This window comes from Hyaena hyaena, unplaced genomic scaffold (genome assembly GCF_003009895.1).
Source record: "Hyaena hyaena isolate Hyena2069 unplaced genomic scaffold, ASM300989v1 scaffold_153, whole genome shotgun sequence".
Classification (NCBI taxonomy): domain Eukaryota; kingdom Metazoa; phylum Chordata; class Mammalia; order Carnivora; family Hyaenidae; genus Hyaena; species Hyaena hyaena.
In genome coordinates, this window is record NW_024080785.1 from 575,181 (window position 1) to 594,991 (window position 19,811).

General features: G+C 38.4%; 1 protein-coding gene across 1 annotated transcript in view; it reads right to left on the reverse strand.

Annotated features, from left to right (window-relative positions):
* TBX20 (T-box transcription factor 20) overlaps positions 1–19,811 on the reverse strand; it is a 58,854-nt gene that overhangs the window by 23,527 nt on the left and 15,516 nt on the right. The window contains exon 6 of the mRNA XM_039239127.1: positions 11,398–11,474. Within this exon, the coding sequence (XP_039095058.1) occupies positions 11,398–11,474 (77 nt within the window). The remainder of the gene's footprint in view (positions 1–11,397; positions 11,475–19,811) is intronic.

Consider the following 19,811-nt stretch of genomic DNA (forward strand, 5'->3'; position numbering starts at 1 on the left):
AAGGCGTCACAAAACACACAGAAATTATCCACGAAATATGAGCCTCTTTAGCAAAGCTGCCAAAACACTGGCTGCTCCATGGCCTGATGCAGATAAAACTTCTATCAATTCCCAGAATATTAGATTTGCAACTTTCCTGAAGTTTCCCTCCTCGTCTAAATTAATACAGTGGCTTTGAGCTCTGAGTGGAAAGGCCTGATTCCTACTGGGCTTGTGTCCAAATTTCATGGGTTTGAACGTTGTATTCGATGCCAGGGAATTTTAAACTTATTTCATAGAGACTTTCAGTATGAATCCTGAATGAATAAGGTGAGATAAGCCTATGTATTTAATTCTCTGCCCCACCGACACGACTGAGGGAACAGGAAATCAGGTGGAATGCCAACTGCATGCGTGGATGTTTTAGCCACAAACAGGAGAGGAGTGAGGGGAGCACCAAGCAACGTGCCCATCATCACTGTCAAGGGGGCAAGCTAGCAGGGGAGGGAATAAATGAAAAGTCCTCTGTTGGAGCTTCATCTGAACCCCATCTTGGAGCAGCAGAGATAAATGATAAAGGAAGGTCTTTGAACAGCTGATAAGGAGCGGATTCTCCCACCCTGGAGGCTAGGACTAAGGAATCCCAGAGTGACGCTCTCAGCTGACCCAGGGTGGTTAGGGTACACTGAATGCCATGGGTCCGTGACCGTGGCTGGCTCTGGCTCTGGTATTGGAGGAGGGCTACAGGGCTGCTCTGCTGGGCTGGGTGGGCACGGTGCAGCTAACTTCTAGCTAACATGAGGCAGACTGAGAAGGGAGCTCAGTCACTGCACAGTGAAAACTCCCTTTCAAGGCTATGCCCCCCCCCCCCCGCCACAATGCCTTACCTCAAACAGAATAATTATACTTCCACAGTGGCATAATTACAATAAATTTAAATTATCACCCTATTCTTGGGACTGGACCTGAAAGCTTTAAAGAAGGTCCACATGCTTTTGTTCAAAATTAATCTCAACTCCTAACACTAGGCAATCAGATATCCCATTCTGTAGATGAGCTAGGGAAAAGTAATTGGACATTAACAAAACATTCTGCAATTCAAAAGAAGAAAACTAATTTTAAAAAAGCAGGACAAGAGGTCCCTGGGTGGCTCAGTCAGTTATGCATCTGACTCTTGATTTCAGCTCAGCTCATGATTTCAGGGTGTGTGGGATCGAGCCCTGCGTTGGGCTCCGTGCTGATGGCACAGAGCCTGCTTGGGATTCTCTCTCTCTCACCCCCTCTCTCTGACCTCCCCTATTCATGCTAACATTCTCTCTCTCTCTCAAAATAAATAAATATGCTTAGAAAAACCCAAATGAATAAAAAATAAAAAGCAGAACAAGTGCTCTCTTTTGAAACAGACTTGTTTCAAGAAACAGAAAGAAATATTTTAGTCTCTAATATATATTTTCAAATTTTCAGGAAGAGTTAAGACCCTGCATTAATAAAACAGGCACTAACAGACAGGAAAAGGAAACCATCAGGATGCGAAAGTAAACTCAGAACACCAAAGTAACAATACCACATCCTAAAAGAACTCAGGACACAGAACACTGGATGTTGCAGGAAACAAAATCAAACAAATGAGAAATCTTATATGAGACATTCTCACAACATCAGAGTAAAAAGTTAAGGAAATGAAATTTATTAAACAATAAGAGAAACAAGGAACAAATTTGGGAGATGTAACGTACATGTAATAGGAGCCTTGGATGGTCTGAATAGAGCAGACCACTTAGAAGCAAAAAGCAGAGGAGATAAAGAAGAACGAAAAGACAGTCTGCCTGGGCTGAAAAATGACTTGAGTTTCCAATTTAAAGGGTTTATTTATAGAGTAAATACTAATTTTTACAAATCTACAATCAGACAAATACTGGCCAGTTTCTGAGTTGCAAAGAAAATATTCTAAAAGCATTTTATCCAGACAGAGAAAAAAAAGGTAAATTTCCAGAAAAGGGGAGGCACTGGCACCAACTTTTATTACACAGGACTTAAAAGCCAGACAGCAAAGGACAGTTGAAAGAGACTGAGGGAAAAGACTGCTACTATAATGGTGGCAGATCCTCTCAGATAAACAAGAACTCAAAGAAAAGGACCCATACATCCTTCCCCAACCAATTACTCAATGTTTACCAACAACTGAGAATAAAGTCAGAACACAATTCCAAAAATTGGAAAGACTACAGAAATGAGCAGTAAACAGTAAAATGACTAGAATTCAATTTAAATGACTATAGTTAATGTACTGTGATCCTTAACAAAAAAAGCTTTGAAAAAGATACAGAAGATACATGAATAAAAACTGGATTTACAATCCCAGATCAGGGGCGCCTGGATGGTTCAGTTGGTTGAGCATCCAAGTTTGGCTTAGGTCATGATCTTGCAGTTTGAGAGTTTGACCCCTGCATCGGGCTTGCTGCTCTCAGAGCATAGCTTGACTCAGATCTTCTGCCTCCTCTTTCTGTCCCTCCCCCACTTGCGCTCGCTCGTGCACTCTCTCTCTCTCCCGCAAAAATAAATAAAACATTTAAAAAAATCCCAGATCATGTAAACCAAAATTATGGATGGAGGGGAATGGGTAGTACAAAGAAGAATCATATGCTAAATATCTCCTATTTTACAAGAAAAGAAAGTGTGTAGCTTCTGACAATAACAGAAACATCAAGTTTTCAGTTATGTCTTTTAGAATTTGAAAGCATAATTGTTAAAAAAAAGAAATATAATTAACACTAGAGCAAAGACTTTGGTTTCAGAAAAACTACAGTGGGTGTGAAGCTCAACTCACAAATTGTGTGAATAAAGTATCAATCTCTCTAAACTTCTGCTATCTCGTCTACCAAATAGGGATGATAATGGTTCTTTACTATAGGATTATTTTGACGAGCAACTAAAATCAAGTGTGTAAAGTATACAGCCCACTGCCTGACTGTGGGATATCAAGGGGTGGGGCAGGGGTAAGTTGATAAATATAACAAAGGACAAGAAGAGAAAATAAAGTATAAAGCAAAGAGCTGAATTAAACAGAGAGCAGAAATAGCAAACATATCACTTATTACAATACTGGAGAGGGATTACATTTTTCTATTAAAACACAAAGACCTTGAGACAAAATTTTTTAAAAACACAGATATTCTTGTTATTTTTAATCATAATTTACTCAACATATATGTGAGTGTTTACTATGCACTGGCCACTATTCTAGGATCTAGGGATATTGTAGGAAACAAAAGACAAAGCCTCAAGACCCATTCAGATTTGGGGGCAACACATTCCAGGAAGAGGACTGGGCAGGCTCAGAGAAAGGTGACCAAGAGAAACGTACATGAGTTCAGAGAGAGAACTGAGAGGGTTGGGGTCAGGTTCCATAAGACCTCTCAAGCCATGTCTGGACTGGGATTTTACTATCAATAAGAAAGTGAGTCACTGGAGAGCTCTGAGCAAGAGTGATGTGGTCCAATTCCCTTTACTTGACAGGGAAAGTACACCATTCTGACTGGTGTACTAGAAATGCACCTGAGGGCACTAAGAGTAGCAGTAGAAAGATCAATGAGGAAATTCATGTAATAATCTAGGAAAGAGATGATAGTGTCCTAGATAAGGATGGTAGCAGTGGAGATGGTAAGGAAGTAGTTGGAATCCTCTGGACATAGTTTGCAAGATTAGCTAACTGTTTGGATGTGCGAAGTGAAAGAAAAAGGGGAGCCAAGGATGACCACCAGCCTTCTGGCCAAAGCCATGGGAAGGATGTGGTTGCCCATAGCTGAGATGAGAAGAGTAAGGGAAGAGCAGGTATGGGAGAGGATGACAGGGCATCCTGTTTCAGATGTGTGGAATTGGAGATTCCCTTTATGGGGAGAGGGCAGTGAAAGAAATAGCCAGTCAGATCTCTGAATCTGAGAGGCCAGAACCTCTCAGATGGTTCTGACAAGAATATCTGTGTTTTTAAAACATCAGAGAGATGTACATGTAATAGTGATCAGCATATAATAGCATGAAACCAGGTCGAGTTACCCAGGAAGTACAGACTGAGAAGGAGACGTCCCAGGATCAAGGCTGGAACACACCGCTGTCTAAAGATGGAGGACAAGAGGAAGAACCAACCAGGGGGGTGGAGAAGGAATGGTTAATGGAGTAGAATCAAAACCACAAGAGTGAGAGGTCTTGGAAGCCAGAAGGAAGTAAGAGAGAATGAACAAGTGTCAAGCCTGACTGACAGGCCAATGGAGACTGTCCATTGGATTTAGCAATGAAGAGGTCACTGGTGACCTGGGCAAGGGTGGGCTGGTGGAGAAGAGGGGGGAAGTCTGAAGGGTAGGAAAGACCAAGGCAAGAGAATAGACACACTCTTAAGGTGCTTTACTATAAGAAGGAGCAGGAAACTAAGAAAGTCAGTAATTCAAGAGACAAAGAGGATCTAGAGACAGTTGTCAAATGTCAGGATATTGGATGATGCAAGAGAGAGGGAGTATACTGCTACAGTGACAAAGATTTTTAAAAATTAAAAGGCAAATAAAAGAAAGCAAAATCTTAAAAAGTGTAGCAATATAAGACTAGGCAAAGCAAATTCCAAGACAAAAAGTATTAAATGGGATAGAAATTAATATATATTTCTGATAAACTATGGAACTTAACTAGTTAAATAAGTCTTCCCCATAAGAGTATGCACCCAGATGAATTTAAGGGCAAAATTGTATAATGACTTCCTTACATTTTTAAACTGATCCAGATGATCAAAAGGAACATATTTCAATTCATTTGAACAAACTAGCAGAAACCTGATGCCAAAAATGGACAGAAAAGGGAAGAAGAAACAAAGTTAAATTTCTGTTACAAAAACTGATAAAATGTCTTAAATAAAATAGGAGTAAATTAAATCCAGTATGGTTACAAGAAAACCAGATAAAATCCAGACAGGATTTATTCCAGGAATAAATGGATAGTTCCACATAGACAATAGGACTATAATTATTCATATTATTACTTAAAAATAGAAAAATAATTGAAATTGTCTCCCATGTTAAAAGATTATTAAATATAAATTCATTTAATATTCAGGATAACAGAAAATTCTTTATTTAGACATAGAAGGGTACTGCCAATGAAGACCATATATAATGACCAAACATTTGAGGCATTGCTAAACAAATCAAGAACAAGAGAATAATGCCAATGATGACCATTACTTTTCAATAGGGTCTTGGAAATTTTAGTCAGTGCAATAAAGCAAGGAAAAGACATTTTAAAAAGCATAGCTATTAGAAAGAAAAAAGATAAAATTATCATTTTTTGCAAATTATACAGCAATCTGAGTAGAAAACTCAAGAGACTAAAAGGAGAAATTATTAAAACTCTTTTTTTTTAAGTTCTGTCAAAATGGCAGTATGCCAAAGATTATAGGAATTGATAGCTTTTTACAGACTATACTAAGTAGATTCTAATGAAAAATTCTATTTTCAAAAGCAAGCTCTCTCTTCCCAAAAAGCTCTCTGGTACAGTGCTATCCAATACAAAGGTAGTGTGAGCTATATATGTAATTTTAAGTAGTCTAGTTGTCACCTTTAAAAAAAAATAGGGTGAAATTAATTTTAATATATTTAACCCAACATATGTCCAAAATGTCATTTTTTTAAACATTTTATTTTATTTTTTGAGAGACAGAGCATGAGCACAGAATCTGAAGGAGGTTCCAGGCTCTGAGCTATCAGCACAGAGCCCGACACGGGGCTCAAACCCACAACAGTGAGATCATGACTTGAGGAGCCAAAGTCAGATGCTCAACCGACTGAGCCACCCAGGCGCCCCCAAAAATGTCATTCTTTTAAGTTTGAAAGAGGGGTGGGGAAGGAGAGAGTGTGTGAGCAAGCACAAGCAGGGGAGGGACAGAAAGAGAGGGAGAGACAATGGATTCAAGCTATCAGTGTGGAGCCTGATGCAGGGCTTGAACTCATGAACTATGAGAGCACAACCTGAGCCAAAATCAAGAGTTGGATGCTTAAATGACCGAGCCACCCAAGCACCCCCAAAATATTATTTTAACATCTAACAACATTTTAAAACTACTTTTGAGATATTTTCATTCTTTTTTCAAGGCACCTTCAAAATCATGGGGTTTGTGTGTTTGTACTTACAGCACATCTCAATGAATAGCCACATTTAAGGCCTCACTAGCCATGTATGGTCAGTGACCATTGATTAAATTGGACAGTTTAGCTCTAGTAGACTTAGTTATGTGCCCAAGAAAATATGGGGCCTAAGAAAATATGGTGAGGACTTACAAACTTGAAAATACCAAAACTTCTAAAGAACATAAAAAGACATTTCAGTAAAAGGACAAACATGACATATTCCCAGAAGGAAGTCCCAATACTATAAAGATACCAATTTTCTCCCCCAAATTATATATGGAAATTGAACATGAGCCCAGTCAAAATTCCAATGACATTTTTTTGGGAAGATCTGACAAAATGATTCCAAAGACTGGAAGCATAAGTGTCAACAAATATCAAGAAAATTTGAAAATAACAAGTAATAAGACTTGGAGTTTGGCCATATCAGATATGTAAGTATCAGTTTTTATATATTTCATCAATTTACAAAAATTAAAATGATACTGGAAGATTAATAAAGAGACTATAAAAACTACTACAGGTAAGAATTTAGGGGGAATTATAAATAAGTGGGAAAGGAATATGTTAGTAAACACATGTATTGGAACCACTTATAAAAAATGTACAGTGACCAGTCTATTTTATATCTTACACTAAAATAAATACTGTATGACTTTTTAAGTGAAAAACTAGAAAGCAGTAAAGTGACAGAAGTCTGTAGTTGAATATTTACATACTGCTATACTTTTGGGGTAGGGAATGTCTTAGTAGAAATCATAAACTAAAAGAAAAACAGATTTGGTGATAAAATATTTGATTCATCAAAAACATAAAAAGCTAATTTCAAACTGGCAAAATGCTTCCAATATACGTAAACAATAAAAATATGAATATATAAGTAGCTTGTCTAGATCAATAAGAGAAAAAATGAACATACATAAGAAAAAAAGATAGAGCTAATGACAAACAGGCCAATTTACAAAAGAAAGGACAAATTTTCACCTATCAAATTGTCAGAGATGAAAAGACAGTGATTATGTTTGACAATGGTACAAGAAATGGACACTCTGGACCATGACATGCACAATTACTCTTGAGGGAAACTTGGCAGTATGTATGAAAAGCCTTAAAAACATGTGTATCTTTCCCTTTCTATGAGGTACCTAAACTAGGCAAATTCATAGAGATAGAAAGTGGAACAGACATTACCAGAGGCAAAGGGAGGAGGAATGGGAGTTACTATTGAACGAATACAGATTTTCTGTTTGGGATGATGGAAACATTCAGGAAATGAATAATAGTGAGGATTGTACAACACTGTGAATATAACTTAATGCCACTGAATTCTGTATTTAAAAATGATTAAAATGGCAAACTTTATGTTACATATGTTACCACAACTTTAAAAATGTTTTTCATTGCGTAACTATAAACATTTATTAAACCATTTTTCTATTATTGAATATTTAGTTTTGCCCAAATTTTTAACAATTAAAAAAATATGATTAAAAAGTATATCCTTAGACCCAGTATTTTTGTTAGTATTTGTCCTATGATAATAATGAAGAATATGGGTAAAGATATGTATTTTCCTCCTGACACTGTTTATAATAATAAAGAGTGGGAAATGTAAATAACAATTATATAGCATCGCTCAAATAAATGATTGTACACAGTAGAAAATTAGGCAGCCATTAAAAAATATACTATAGACAAACATCTATTGATAATAAGGGAAAATAATTAAAAATAGTATGTATGTAAACATTAAAGGAAGTAAACGTTTGTTCACGCATAGGAAAGTACCTGGAAAAAATATATGAAGTGTTGCCTGCAGTATTACCACTGAGTAAATGGGATTTGTGACTTATTTATGCTCTTTTTCTTACTTGTTAGTATTTTTCTGCAATAAGCATGAACTCTTTGGGAAAAAAAAACTAATGAAAGAAACTTAGTTTTGAAGAAATCATTTAAAAACGCTCCTAGTTATTTTTCCCTTCTCAGAGGTAACACTGTGCTTTCACTTACTGTATAAAGCGCAACCCCCCCACCAAGAAAACACCAACCTGACAGATTGTTTATTATTATCGGACAGACCAGCAGGTATTTCTTTCCTTGAAGCAAATAATTATAAATTCGGTTATATTAAGAAATCCCTGGGGCACCTAGGTGGCTCAGCTGGTTAACTATCATGGCTTAAGAGTTCGAGCGCCACATCAGGCTCTCTGCTGACTGCTCAGAGGCTCTAGGCTTCGGATTCCGTGTCTCCCTCTCTCTCTGCTCCTCCCCTGCTCATGCCCTCTGCTGACTGCTCAGAGGCTCTAGGCTTCGGATTCCGTGTCTCCCTCTCTCTCTGCTCCTCCCCTGCTCATGCTCTGTCTGTTTGTCTGTCTGTCTCTCTCTCTCAAAAATAAATACACATTTAAAAAAATTAAAAAATTTAAAAAAATCAATTTGGGCTTTGGTTTGCTTCTAACCTGTCCATTATAGGTATATGTGCAAAGTCTCTAATGAAAATACTTTCTACTTTTGCTAACGAGGTGGGTTTCCTATTACAAATGAGGGAGATGCTGTCACAGAGGAGTAAGGCTACATGTGAAGCATGTCAGACATTCAAGCGTCTGAACGGAACCTAGTAAAATGAGAGCAAGAAAGCTGTCATGTCTTATATAGTATCCGAAACGCATATGCAGCCCTAGAAGAAATAACACTATGAGTGCAGAGGTATATGGCAAACAGATCCAGGCCCAAAGGCATTTTTGTTTGGGTGTCCCATACAGTAGTTGTAAATCTGGAACAGGAAACTTGAAATCATTAAGATCACATATTTATAATATCATGTTCAATTAGGTTAGAAAAGTGCAATTTCTGTCATCATGTCATAAAAAGATGTGTTTTTCTCTCAGATCTCTTATAAAGAAAAGTCCTCTCTATTGTTACAGATAGGGCTGTTTTCAATCAGTTCCAAGGAGCAATTCAATTACTAGATGGTTTAGTGCAGTAACTGACTCCAGACTAATTTAATTTGTTTAGGTCTCTAAAGATCAATTGATCTGATTTGACCCATCCCCAAAGGCTGTTTAGGGAAAATTCAGACTTAAATACCTGGAAATGAAATCCAAAACCTTGGCCAATTTCACACTAGTTAGGTCATCTTGCAAACTTTCAGCTGGTCACAGAAAAGGCTCTTTTCACCTTCAGACCATTGAAAGCTACTCAGCTTCACATTCATGGGAGTGTTCCCCACATCAGGATGCTTATTCAATAAGTGGGAAATGTGCTGCATGTATTATTAAATCTGCTGTTCTAAAGGGCAGTCAGTCTCGGGACTCCCATCTCGTGAGTGCACGTGCAACTAGAAGCTATTTTTACTCTAGGAGCGGTTTATTAAGACTAGTAAAGTACACTTGGATGGGGCCAAAAAATAATAATTATAATTATTTCCTATTGGTAGACTTATAAAGTATTTCATAAATGTTATCTTACTTGGTTCTCATAATACACCTTTGAGGCGGGCAGGGTTATTGTTCCCACAGGAAACAGACTCAGAGGCTAGACTTCCCCAGGATCGCTGAGCCAGTAAGGCAGAACTAGGACTCTGATATCAGAGTTTGTTACCCCGTGTATCATACCCACCCCTTGATTCGAGACAGAAGATAGGGCACACACTACAAAAACACACCACTACCGCCTCACTGGGCCACTGTCTTCATTCTTACCTGCTACCTGACTGAAACAGACAAGTTGACTTATAATCCCACCTGTACATATTTAGTTGGCATTGGTGCATCTGGCTCTCCATAAACAGATGAAAAAGGTCAAGCTTGAATGAGAGCAGCCCTTGTAAATGGACTCCTTTGTCACCCACACTGCTGATGCTACATCCTCACTGACTTTGGTCTCAAGGTCTGGCTGCCTGCCTTTGTCCCACCTAATTGGAGAGCTACCCACTTGGAGTCTCTCTGCAGTTTGCAATGGATTTTCAACCCCAAGCTCAAGTTTCTTTCCCTGATCTCAGCACCCCAACCACTTGTCAAGCTCCCCAACCACTTAATTTCTCCTTTTACTCAAATCCCACAGCACCTGCCCCACTTTCAGCCTCTTCTGCTGGCTTCTCTGCCACCCCACTGAGCCTCTATGTCGGTTCCTCCAACTTAACCCCCCCCCCCCCGCCCAAGCTCTGCCACTTGGGAAGGCTGAGGGAAGGATCACATAGATGTGGCTAAAACATGTAGTTATCTGTTGTAAAAATCAGCAATTGCCAGGACAAGTTGGAAAGAAGTGCGGGGGTCAGGAGATGTGACCGTGTGATAGGGAACACAGAGCATGACAGAAATGTGTAGCAGTTAGTAGGGAAATCACACAAAGATTTGGAGGTAAAATAAACCTGAGGACTGGTGCCAGGGTACACCAGCTGTCAAATAAAGACTTTGGGCCACATAAAAGAATAAGTTCAGAAGATAAATAAAGTCTAAAGATCTAATGTGTAACATGGTGACTATTTATTGTAGAATTGAAATCTGCAAAGAGAGAACTTAAATGTCCTCACACGCACACAAAAAGTACAGAATGTTACATAGTAGGTGTAAGAGATATAAATAATCAGGTTGAAAAATCTTCTCCCTAAAAAAAAAATACATTTTTTGACATTCCTACGGGTGAGCTATGGATCTCATTATAGTCACCGCTCGTGACAGAGATGGTCTCGCGAAGTGTGAACCATTTCAATTAAGTAAAAAGTGAAGTTACAGACACATGGTTGTCCCTAATCTTCTTAAAGGTCCTGAGCCTGATGTTTCCTACAACATATAAGCAGTCTACACCACAGGTAAAATATGTGCCTTGAATTAAATTAGATCTCCTTGCCTCAACATTCTGAACTATGCATATTCTTCATGCTAGCAAATATGTCCACTTCAGAAGGCAAAGGCTATCCAGATTCCATTTCTCTGCAGATTGCCACTGGAGACACGAAGCTTACTATCATCAAAAGGATTGGGTCTTTGATAATGAAGAAACCCTATTTTTTACAGTTGAGTAAATGTCCCAACCATAAAAACCGCCTCCTTGGAAATAGCACAGAACAGATGCAGATACAGACGCGGTCAAAGCTTAAGCAGCTGCATAGCTAAGGGAAAGCGGAGTGGGGAATCGGAGACTATCTACAGTAAGGTTATGGTTCTCTGGCGTTGAAAGGAGTGTGTCCTTACAAACTGGCTCTTTGCTTTATCTTATCCGGACAAAAAAGTAAACAGAAAATTCTCATTACCTCTCAATGTCAGTGAGCCTGGAGGAGTCCCGGAATCCTTTGGCAAAAGGGTTGCTATCTATTTTCAGCTTGGTTATCTGGAAAGGAATGAATGGGCAACAAGACAATATCATTTCCGAGGTCAAGGAAGTAAAATCAGAAATAAAGAGTTTGTTCATTTTCCCTGCCACCCCAGGAATGCTTAACGTCTCTCTGGATTGTGAGAAGGGTGGAAAGTGACAGAGAAGTTCACGGGAGGGATGGGTCACAGCCAAATGGGACAGCTGATCAGGGAAGTCCTCAGAGAGGCGGGATTTGAAGACCAGCTGGCCCTAGAGAACCTAGAGATCAGGCTGATGGTCAATGTCTAGAGACAAACCGTGGGGTGGTGCTTTGTGAACGTTGTGACTGCTCTGCAAAGTATTTAAGAGGGCAGTGAGGGACGGACTTGCACTCAATGCTGTCTAGGCCAGCATTGGTGGATAATGGGGAATAAACACAAAAATGTGGCCTCAGGCTGACTTGGCACCATCATTTGTGAGTCCTATCGGCACATACATATACTATAGTGGGTAAAAAGATAAAATGGCCAATAATAGCTTCATGTTCAATACCATATTGAAATCCATGACATAAATACAGGCTATAAAGCTTTCAGAGTATAATTTACCCCTGCTCCCCTTTCCATCTGACTAAATGAGAATAAGTCTTTTGTTAGCCTCCCATACAGTACTATTTATAGACTCTGTGCTTATACAGAAAAAAAAATTCCCTAATAAGAATCATAGTCTGAAGTATTGAGTATCTACAATGTGCTAGTCACAATTCCCACAGAATTAATATTAATGTAAAAAGATCCATTAAGTCATATGCACTGTCCATCCAAAGAAACAGACTACCAGGTTCTGAAGAAAAAAAATTAAGGAAACACGGAGTAAAAGATACATGACTTCATGATTAGAGCCGAAGAAAAGAACCCAGGAGGACCGAGACACAGCTAATCGGTATCTGAATTAGAACCAGACACCTTTAAACAGAGTCACGGGTCATTAGTATCAAAACAAGAGCCCACATTAATCTTTATTTATTTTTTTAAAAATTTTTAATATTTTTTATTTATTTCTGAATGAGAGAGACAGAGTGAGCAGGGAAGGGCCAGAGAGAGAGAGGGCGATACAGAATCTGAAGTGGGCTCCAGACTCTGAGTTGTCAGCACAGAGCCTGATGCGGGGCTCAAACCCACAAACTGTGAGATCATGACCTGAGCCGAAGTCGGCCGCTTAACCACCTGAGCCACCCAGGCACCCCCCACATGAATCTTTAGAGAGAGATGCACAAAACAGTCTTAACTTGGAGAAAAAGTTTTGACTGAGGTACATCCTCTTCGTAAGCACTAAACAATCAAACTAGATAGCCTGAAATATACTTTCACCGAAATGCAACTTTTCCTCTGATCAGAAGGTATCTGCTGTTCATTTTAAATAACACCTAAAGAATTGCTTTTTTCCATTACAAAAGGGAGGCATTTTTTTTTCCATTTTGAGTTTTCTAAATATGAACTAACCAATGTACAAGCTGCAAAGAAGTTGTTTGCCTCCTGTAAGCTAGAACTTCCCGTGCTATCCTATCCAGACACTGCACTTCTCTTCCATGAACACTGGCAAGATGTAAGATTATTAAGCCTTCAGAGTACTTCACAATATCTCACAGCCCCCCCAAAATTTACTAATTTCCTTTTCAGCTTAGTTAATGGACATGATAAACAAGGAAGAAAATAAGTCAGAAAACTGTTCTTAGTGAATCACAGCAGCTAATTTAAGTTTGCATATAAAGAAATACCCAAAAACCTCTAAGGTTGCCTGTAAACTGTGGCCACCCAGGGTTCACAGAGAACTTTCTCTGACTCTCTGCCACCACTTCCATAGCCATGGATTTCTAAAGGGTCAAGTCTATTTCAGCCATTCTTTCGGATCAGGTTTTAGGTTTTGGGTTTTTGTTTTTTGTTTTTTTTTTTTGAGAAAGAGATAGAGATTGTACAAGCGAGTGAGAGGAAGAGAGAGAGAACCCCAAAAGGGGCAGAGAGAGAGAGGAAGAGAGAAAGGGAGTTGTGGGGATCACCCTGAAGCAGGGCTCGTGTTCACCAACCCGATGCGAGGCTGGAATTCATGAACCATGAGATCATGACCTGAGCCGAAGTCAGATGCTTAACCGACTGAACCACCCAGGCGCCCCAGGATTCAATTTTCAAGGTCAATTTTCAGGATGAAGGAGAAAGTTTTTATTTGTTTGAAATAAACTGTAAACATCTCTAAAGCACAAGCAAGTCCCATGTTCTAAAAACACCAACAAGATTTTTAAATCCTCAGACAGGACCTGTGTCTCTTTCTACTGAATAACGGTAAGTTAAAGTGCTTTCTATTTCTAAAGTGCCTTATAGTTCATGAAAATGCTTTCAAAATAGTTCATCAACAAATATTTAACGAGGACCGATTACCTCTCCTGCACTATGCTAAATGTCGGATAGTGCAAAGATGAACACATGGTCCCTACCCTAATGGAGCTTAAAATTCCAAGGCACAAAGCAGAGGGATACATAGCTTCCCAGAACTGACGGCGACTGATAGGCCACTGAAGATGATGGCACTGCAGCCACTGCAATGCTAGTGATGTTAAGGGTGAACCAAACCCAGATGAAAATTTCAAATGGAAGCTGTAGGAGGACAGTAAAGGCTTCCTTCAAGCTCAACTCTTATAAGCTAATGAATAAAATTTAAAAGTGAACAGATTTGACAGAAAAACTAATTTTCAACGGAGTCCTTTAACAGCCATTCAAATGGGAATAGCAAGCTTTCTTTGAGTCTTTACAAACTACCATAAAGTATGATCTATCTGGTATAATGATTAAAGGGCTGTTGATCTGCTTTGTCACTGTAAAGGATTTTGAAAATTGCATTTGCTGCTCTTCATTATTTTCAAAAGGTAAAGAATACTGGCTCAGAATGTGTTGACTGTGGTAGAGAGTAAATACTTGCAGCATGTGTGTATTGTTCAACCGATATGTCACCACTCTAATATTACTGCCATAACTCTGAAGAAGTGAATTACATTCAACAGGTTTTCAGATTTCTTTGGGATTTTCTTTCATTATTATAATTTTATTTTGTTTTGTTTTATTTTTATTTTTTAATGTTTTTCTTTCTTTCTCTTTTTTTAAATAGACTGTCACAAATAATGTCAACTATCTTATTTTCTTAATGTTTTATTTATTTTTGAGAGAGAGAGATAGAGACAGCATGAGCAGGGGAGGGTCAGAGAGAGAAGGAGTCACAGAATCCGAAGACAGTCTCCAGGCTCTGAGCTAGCTGCCAGCGCAGAGCCTGATGTGGGGCTTGAACCCACTAACCGCGAGACCGTGACCTGAGCCAAAGTCAGACGGTTAACTGACTGAGCCACCCAGGCGCCCCTTAATGTTTATTTATTTTTGAGAAAGAGAGAGAGAAAGAGAACATGAGCAGGTAAGGGGGAGAGAGGGAAGGGGACAGAGGATCTGAAGTGGGCTCTGTGAGGACAGCCTGATGCAGGGCTCAAACTCACAAACCATGAGATCATGACCTGAGTTGAAGTCGTAGGCTTAACCAACTGAGCCACTCAGGCACCCCAGAATTTTCTAGTTCCAATATCTTTTCACTCTCTCTTTCATAATCCCCAAGCAGATCAATGGTAGCTTTTTTTCTTCACAGTTTCAAAACTACAGGAAAGGTTCAAGAATAGTACAAGGTACTCCCATACACCTAGATGTACCAGTTGGTTATAGCAATGGTTTGACTTTAGAGTGCTGATTAGAAAAGGTGCTCAAGACAAAAAACAGCTATTTACTTTCTCTATAGACCATTTTATCGAATTTCAGGGAAAATAATTGCTTTTGGAAGTCAGAGGGAAAAAAGCTGAATGGATGTCTAATTACTAAATTTGAATGGGGGCCCTGGATTACCACTACAATCCTGAACAGGTTTTATGGAGTACTAATTAACAGCACAACAACAAGGAGTTAAATTTCTTAACGCCCCCACCCGCGCTCACAGTGGATATCACTGGTCTCAGAGTTTGCTGTGGTGTCAACAATAAGACCCCAGAAATGCTTGTTGAAGTTTGCTTCAAGAACAAGCAATCAGAAATATGACTTCATCTTTTTACCAGTGATGGACTAGCAAAACTCTTCTTGGACTGACATAAAAAGCATTTCATTTTGTTTTCTAATTTCTTTTTTTTTTTTTTTTTTTAAATTTTTTTTTTTTAATGTTTTATTTATTTCTAGGAGAGAGAGAGAGAGACAGTGTGAGCAGGAGAGGGTCAGAGAGAGAAGGAGTCACCGACTCTGAAACAGGCTCCAGGCTCCGAGCCGGCAGCCAGCACAGAGCCCAACGCGGGGCTCGAACCCACGAACCGCGAGATCATGACCCAAGCGAAAATCGGACGCTTAACCGACTAAGCCACCCAGGCGCCCCTGTTTTCTAATTTCAAAATAAAATAATTTCTAAATAGCAAGATTTTAACATCCTAGGGAATCATGCATTTTTAAAAGGTCAGTCATTGGTTTTATTCCATGGATATTCCAAAAACTAGTAGTTACATAGAAAGACGTTCATTTCTGAAGACAGAGTTGTATACCCCTTCGTGAAATTTGGGATAACTGAAAAAGTTATACATTTGAGAACTGATGAAAGAAAGGACTTGAGTTCTGGATGGTGAGCTCAGCTGGACACCATTTAATTTGTTCCCTAACTCAGAATCCCCACCCCTAGGTGTAACGCTGTTGAACAATATCATTCACATCAAGGGTGATGTATCCTTGGGGCGCCTGGGTGGCTTAGTCGGTTAAGCGTCCGACTTTCGCTTAGGTCATGATCTCGTGGTTCGTGGGTTCGAGCCCCGCGTCGGGCTCTATGCTGACTGCCAGCTCAGAGCCTGGAGCCTGTTTCAGTCTGTGACTCCCTCTCTCTCTGACCCTCCCCTGCTCAAGCTATCTCTCTCTCTCCTAGAAATAAATAAAAATATTAAAAAAAAAAAAAAAAGGGTGATGTATCCTTGAGGACTCCCACGGAGCCCCAAATAGTGAACTACCAAACATAATATGTTAGAAATAAAATGAAACTACAGGTATAGCTTATAATTCAAAAACAAAATTTAAAAGCAGCAACATTTTTCATTTTGTGAAGAAAAGCATTAAGGGGCAGGTTTCCTGCAATCTGGTAGGTGCCTGCATTTGTGCAAATCACTGATGACTTCAGGCCAGAATACCCTCCTGTTTCTTCACCTGTTATCTTAATCGAATACATTTCTTTTTTTTAAGTAGGCTTCTCACACAGTGCAGAGCCCAACACAGGGCTTGAAGTCATGACCCTGAGATCAAGACCTGAGCTGAGATCAAGAGTCAACCACTTAACCAATGAAGCCACCCAGGGGCCCCAAACATAATGCATTTCTTAGGCAAAAAAAGTTTCACTCTTTTAACATCTCCTTTATCTATAGATAATAAATGTATGTATAACTGAAGGGCAGATTTTGGTTTAGTTTTTTATTTTTTTTATTTCTGAGAGAGAGAGACAGCGTGAGCAGGGGAGGGTCAGAAAGAGAGGGAGACACAGAATCTGAAGCAGGCTCCAGGCTCTGAACTAGCTGTTAGCACAGAGCCCAATGCAGGGCTTGAACCCACGAACCGTGAAATCATGACCTGAGCTGAAGTCGGCTGCCCAACTGACTGAGCCACCCAGGCGCTCCTGAAGGGCAGATTTTGACGCAGTCACTACACCAAGAAGGGGGCCATTCCCTGTGGCTATTACTCTGTGTGGGATCACCAGACTCTACATCCAGCTAGAGTTCCCAGCCATAAGGAGAAATTGGCCCTCAGAGACCATTTCTCCAAGTAGCAGGAAAAGATCTGTCCAAAGGCATTTAAAAATGAAACCTGACCTGCACTTCAACTCTACAGCAATGGTCTGCCTGCTCAAAAACAATGTATGACCTTTAAATCTTAAATTATAAAATAGTTTGTTGAAAATGTAATGTATTTAAGTTTTATCTAATAATGTAAAGAAATGCAATCATTTCCTCACAAAAACTAGAAGAAAAAAAACAGCAAAAATGTCCCATTTTCATTAGTTGCAAATAAAACTACCAGCCACAATACAGGAGAAGCTTTTTCACAAATTCTGTTGAAAACTGACTTCACTTTTAACAGATATGAAAATAACAGTCCTATCTAAAGTTTAAGAGATACAACGTGAACTTTTAAGTCTCCCTGTCTTTTCTTTCTATTCTTTGTGCACAAAAAATTCTAATATTTATGCTAAGTGCATGTTTATTTCCTATATATTTATTTTATTGTATATCTACTATAGGGAAATAGTACACAAGCATGGCATAGCTGTGAAAATGCAGTGGATATGGGGAGGCTTGAAAAGAATCAAAAATAAATTTAGAAAATTGCTTATGCCTAAGGAAAATATTAACCCCCAAATTGATTTATTCGCCCCAAATGTTTATTGAATATGAATTTTGACTGGTCTTATAAGGTTTATAAGCCATTTACAAAACTGGCTTTATTAGTATACCATATCAAACAAATCATTGACTATTACCCAAACTTCAAATATATACATATATATAAATATATATATATATCACATGGGAATTATGGCTTAAAGGTAGATGTAAAGAAATAAACTCAGACACAGCAGGGACTATTGAAAACATTAGTTCTGGATTTAATCACTTCTATTAAAGGTTATTTAGCAATGAAGTGATATACTACTCATACTACTCTTTATACTTGCTGATGCAGTTAACAATAGCTAGGATCCGGTAAATGGATCTAAAGCCCACTTATAATCTCAATTAGAAATAAACATTTGCAAGAGGAAAAACTAGTGTTAGGATGTGTGTTTATTAGTATCTTAGTCTATTCTAGTGCATTTTTCAAATTCATTTTTCAAACCTTGACACTGTCAATGGTCAATTCCTTAGGTCTGCAATCTAGCATGATACCAACAAAAAGGAAAACCTTAGTTTTTTTCATCTACAAAATGGGTCTCATGAGGCCTTCTTTAGAAGACTAGTGTCAGAATTAAATGAGATACAAAGAAAAACAGAGATTTTTCTAAATTAAAAGTAATAAACCAGGAACTGTAGTTGGATCCTACTTCAGAGCGGGTAAATGAAAGATTATAAAAAACATTTGTTGATCTATCCTGAAAATTTTGGTATGAAATGAATTTTAGAAGATATTAAGGCATAATTCTTATTAATTTTCTTAGCTGTGATAAAGATACTGTGCTTACAAAAATAATATTCTTATTGTCCATATATACTTGTAGAAGTATTTGCAGGTAAAGTATCATGATGTGTGCAACTTAGTTTCAAATGATTGAGGGGAGGAGAAAAGCACATATAGAGAAATAGGGCGGGTGAGGTCCAGCAAATTTGGCAAAATGTTAATGGTTGAATCTGGGTGCAGAGTACATGGGGTTCATTTTACTATTTATTTAACTTTTGGATATTTGGTTTTTTTAAAGCTTTTTTTTAAAGTAACATACAGTGTAAGATTAGTTTCAAGTGTATAATATAGTAATTCAATACTTCCATACAATACCCGGGGCTCATCACAGTAAGTGCTCTCCTTAATCCCCATCACCTATTTAACTCAGATCCCCACCCACCTCCCCTCTAGTAACCATCCAGTTTCTTCTCTATAATTAAGAACCTGTTTCTTGGTTTGTCTCTCTTTTTTTCCCTTTGCTTTTTTTGTTGTTTCTTAAATTCCATATATGAGTGAAATAGTAAGGTATTTGTCTTTGACTGACTTATTTCACTTAGGAGAGTACTCTCTAGCTCCATCCATGTCATTACAAATGGCAAGAGTTCATTCTTTTTTATGGCTAAGTAATATTTCATTATATATATAATGATATATATGTATATACACATATATATAATGGTATAGACACATACATATATGTATGTATATTCATGGACTGATGAATGGATAAAGAAAATGTGGTAACGTACTATGTATGTGTGTGTGTGTATATGTGTGTGTGGCATCTTCTTTATGCATTCATCAGTCAATGGACACTTGGGCTGTTGCCATTAATTTGGCTATTGTAGGTAATGCTGCTATAAACAATGGGGTGCTTGTATACCTTTGAATTAGTATTTTTGTATTCTTTAGGTAAATGTCACTCTTGAGTATTTGAGATTTTTTTCTAAATCGAACGTTCGGTCGAAAAAATTAAATGAGAGAGTGTCATTAAAGTGTCTGGCTCCTATTAGCTGCTAGTTTAGGATGATTACTATCTCACCGCAGAGTGAACGGTGCCCTGCACACAGCAGGTAAGTAGGGAGAACTTTCTAAAAAGAAATTTCAAAATGAACATAAA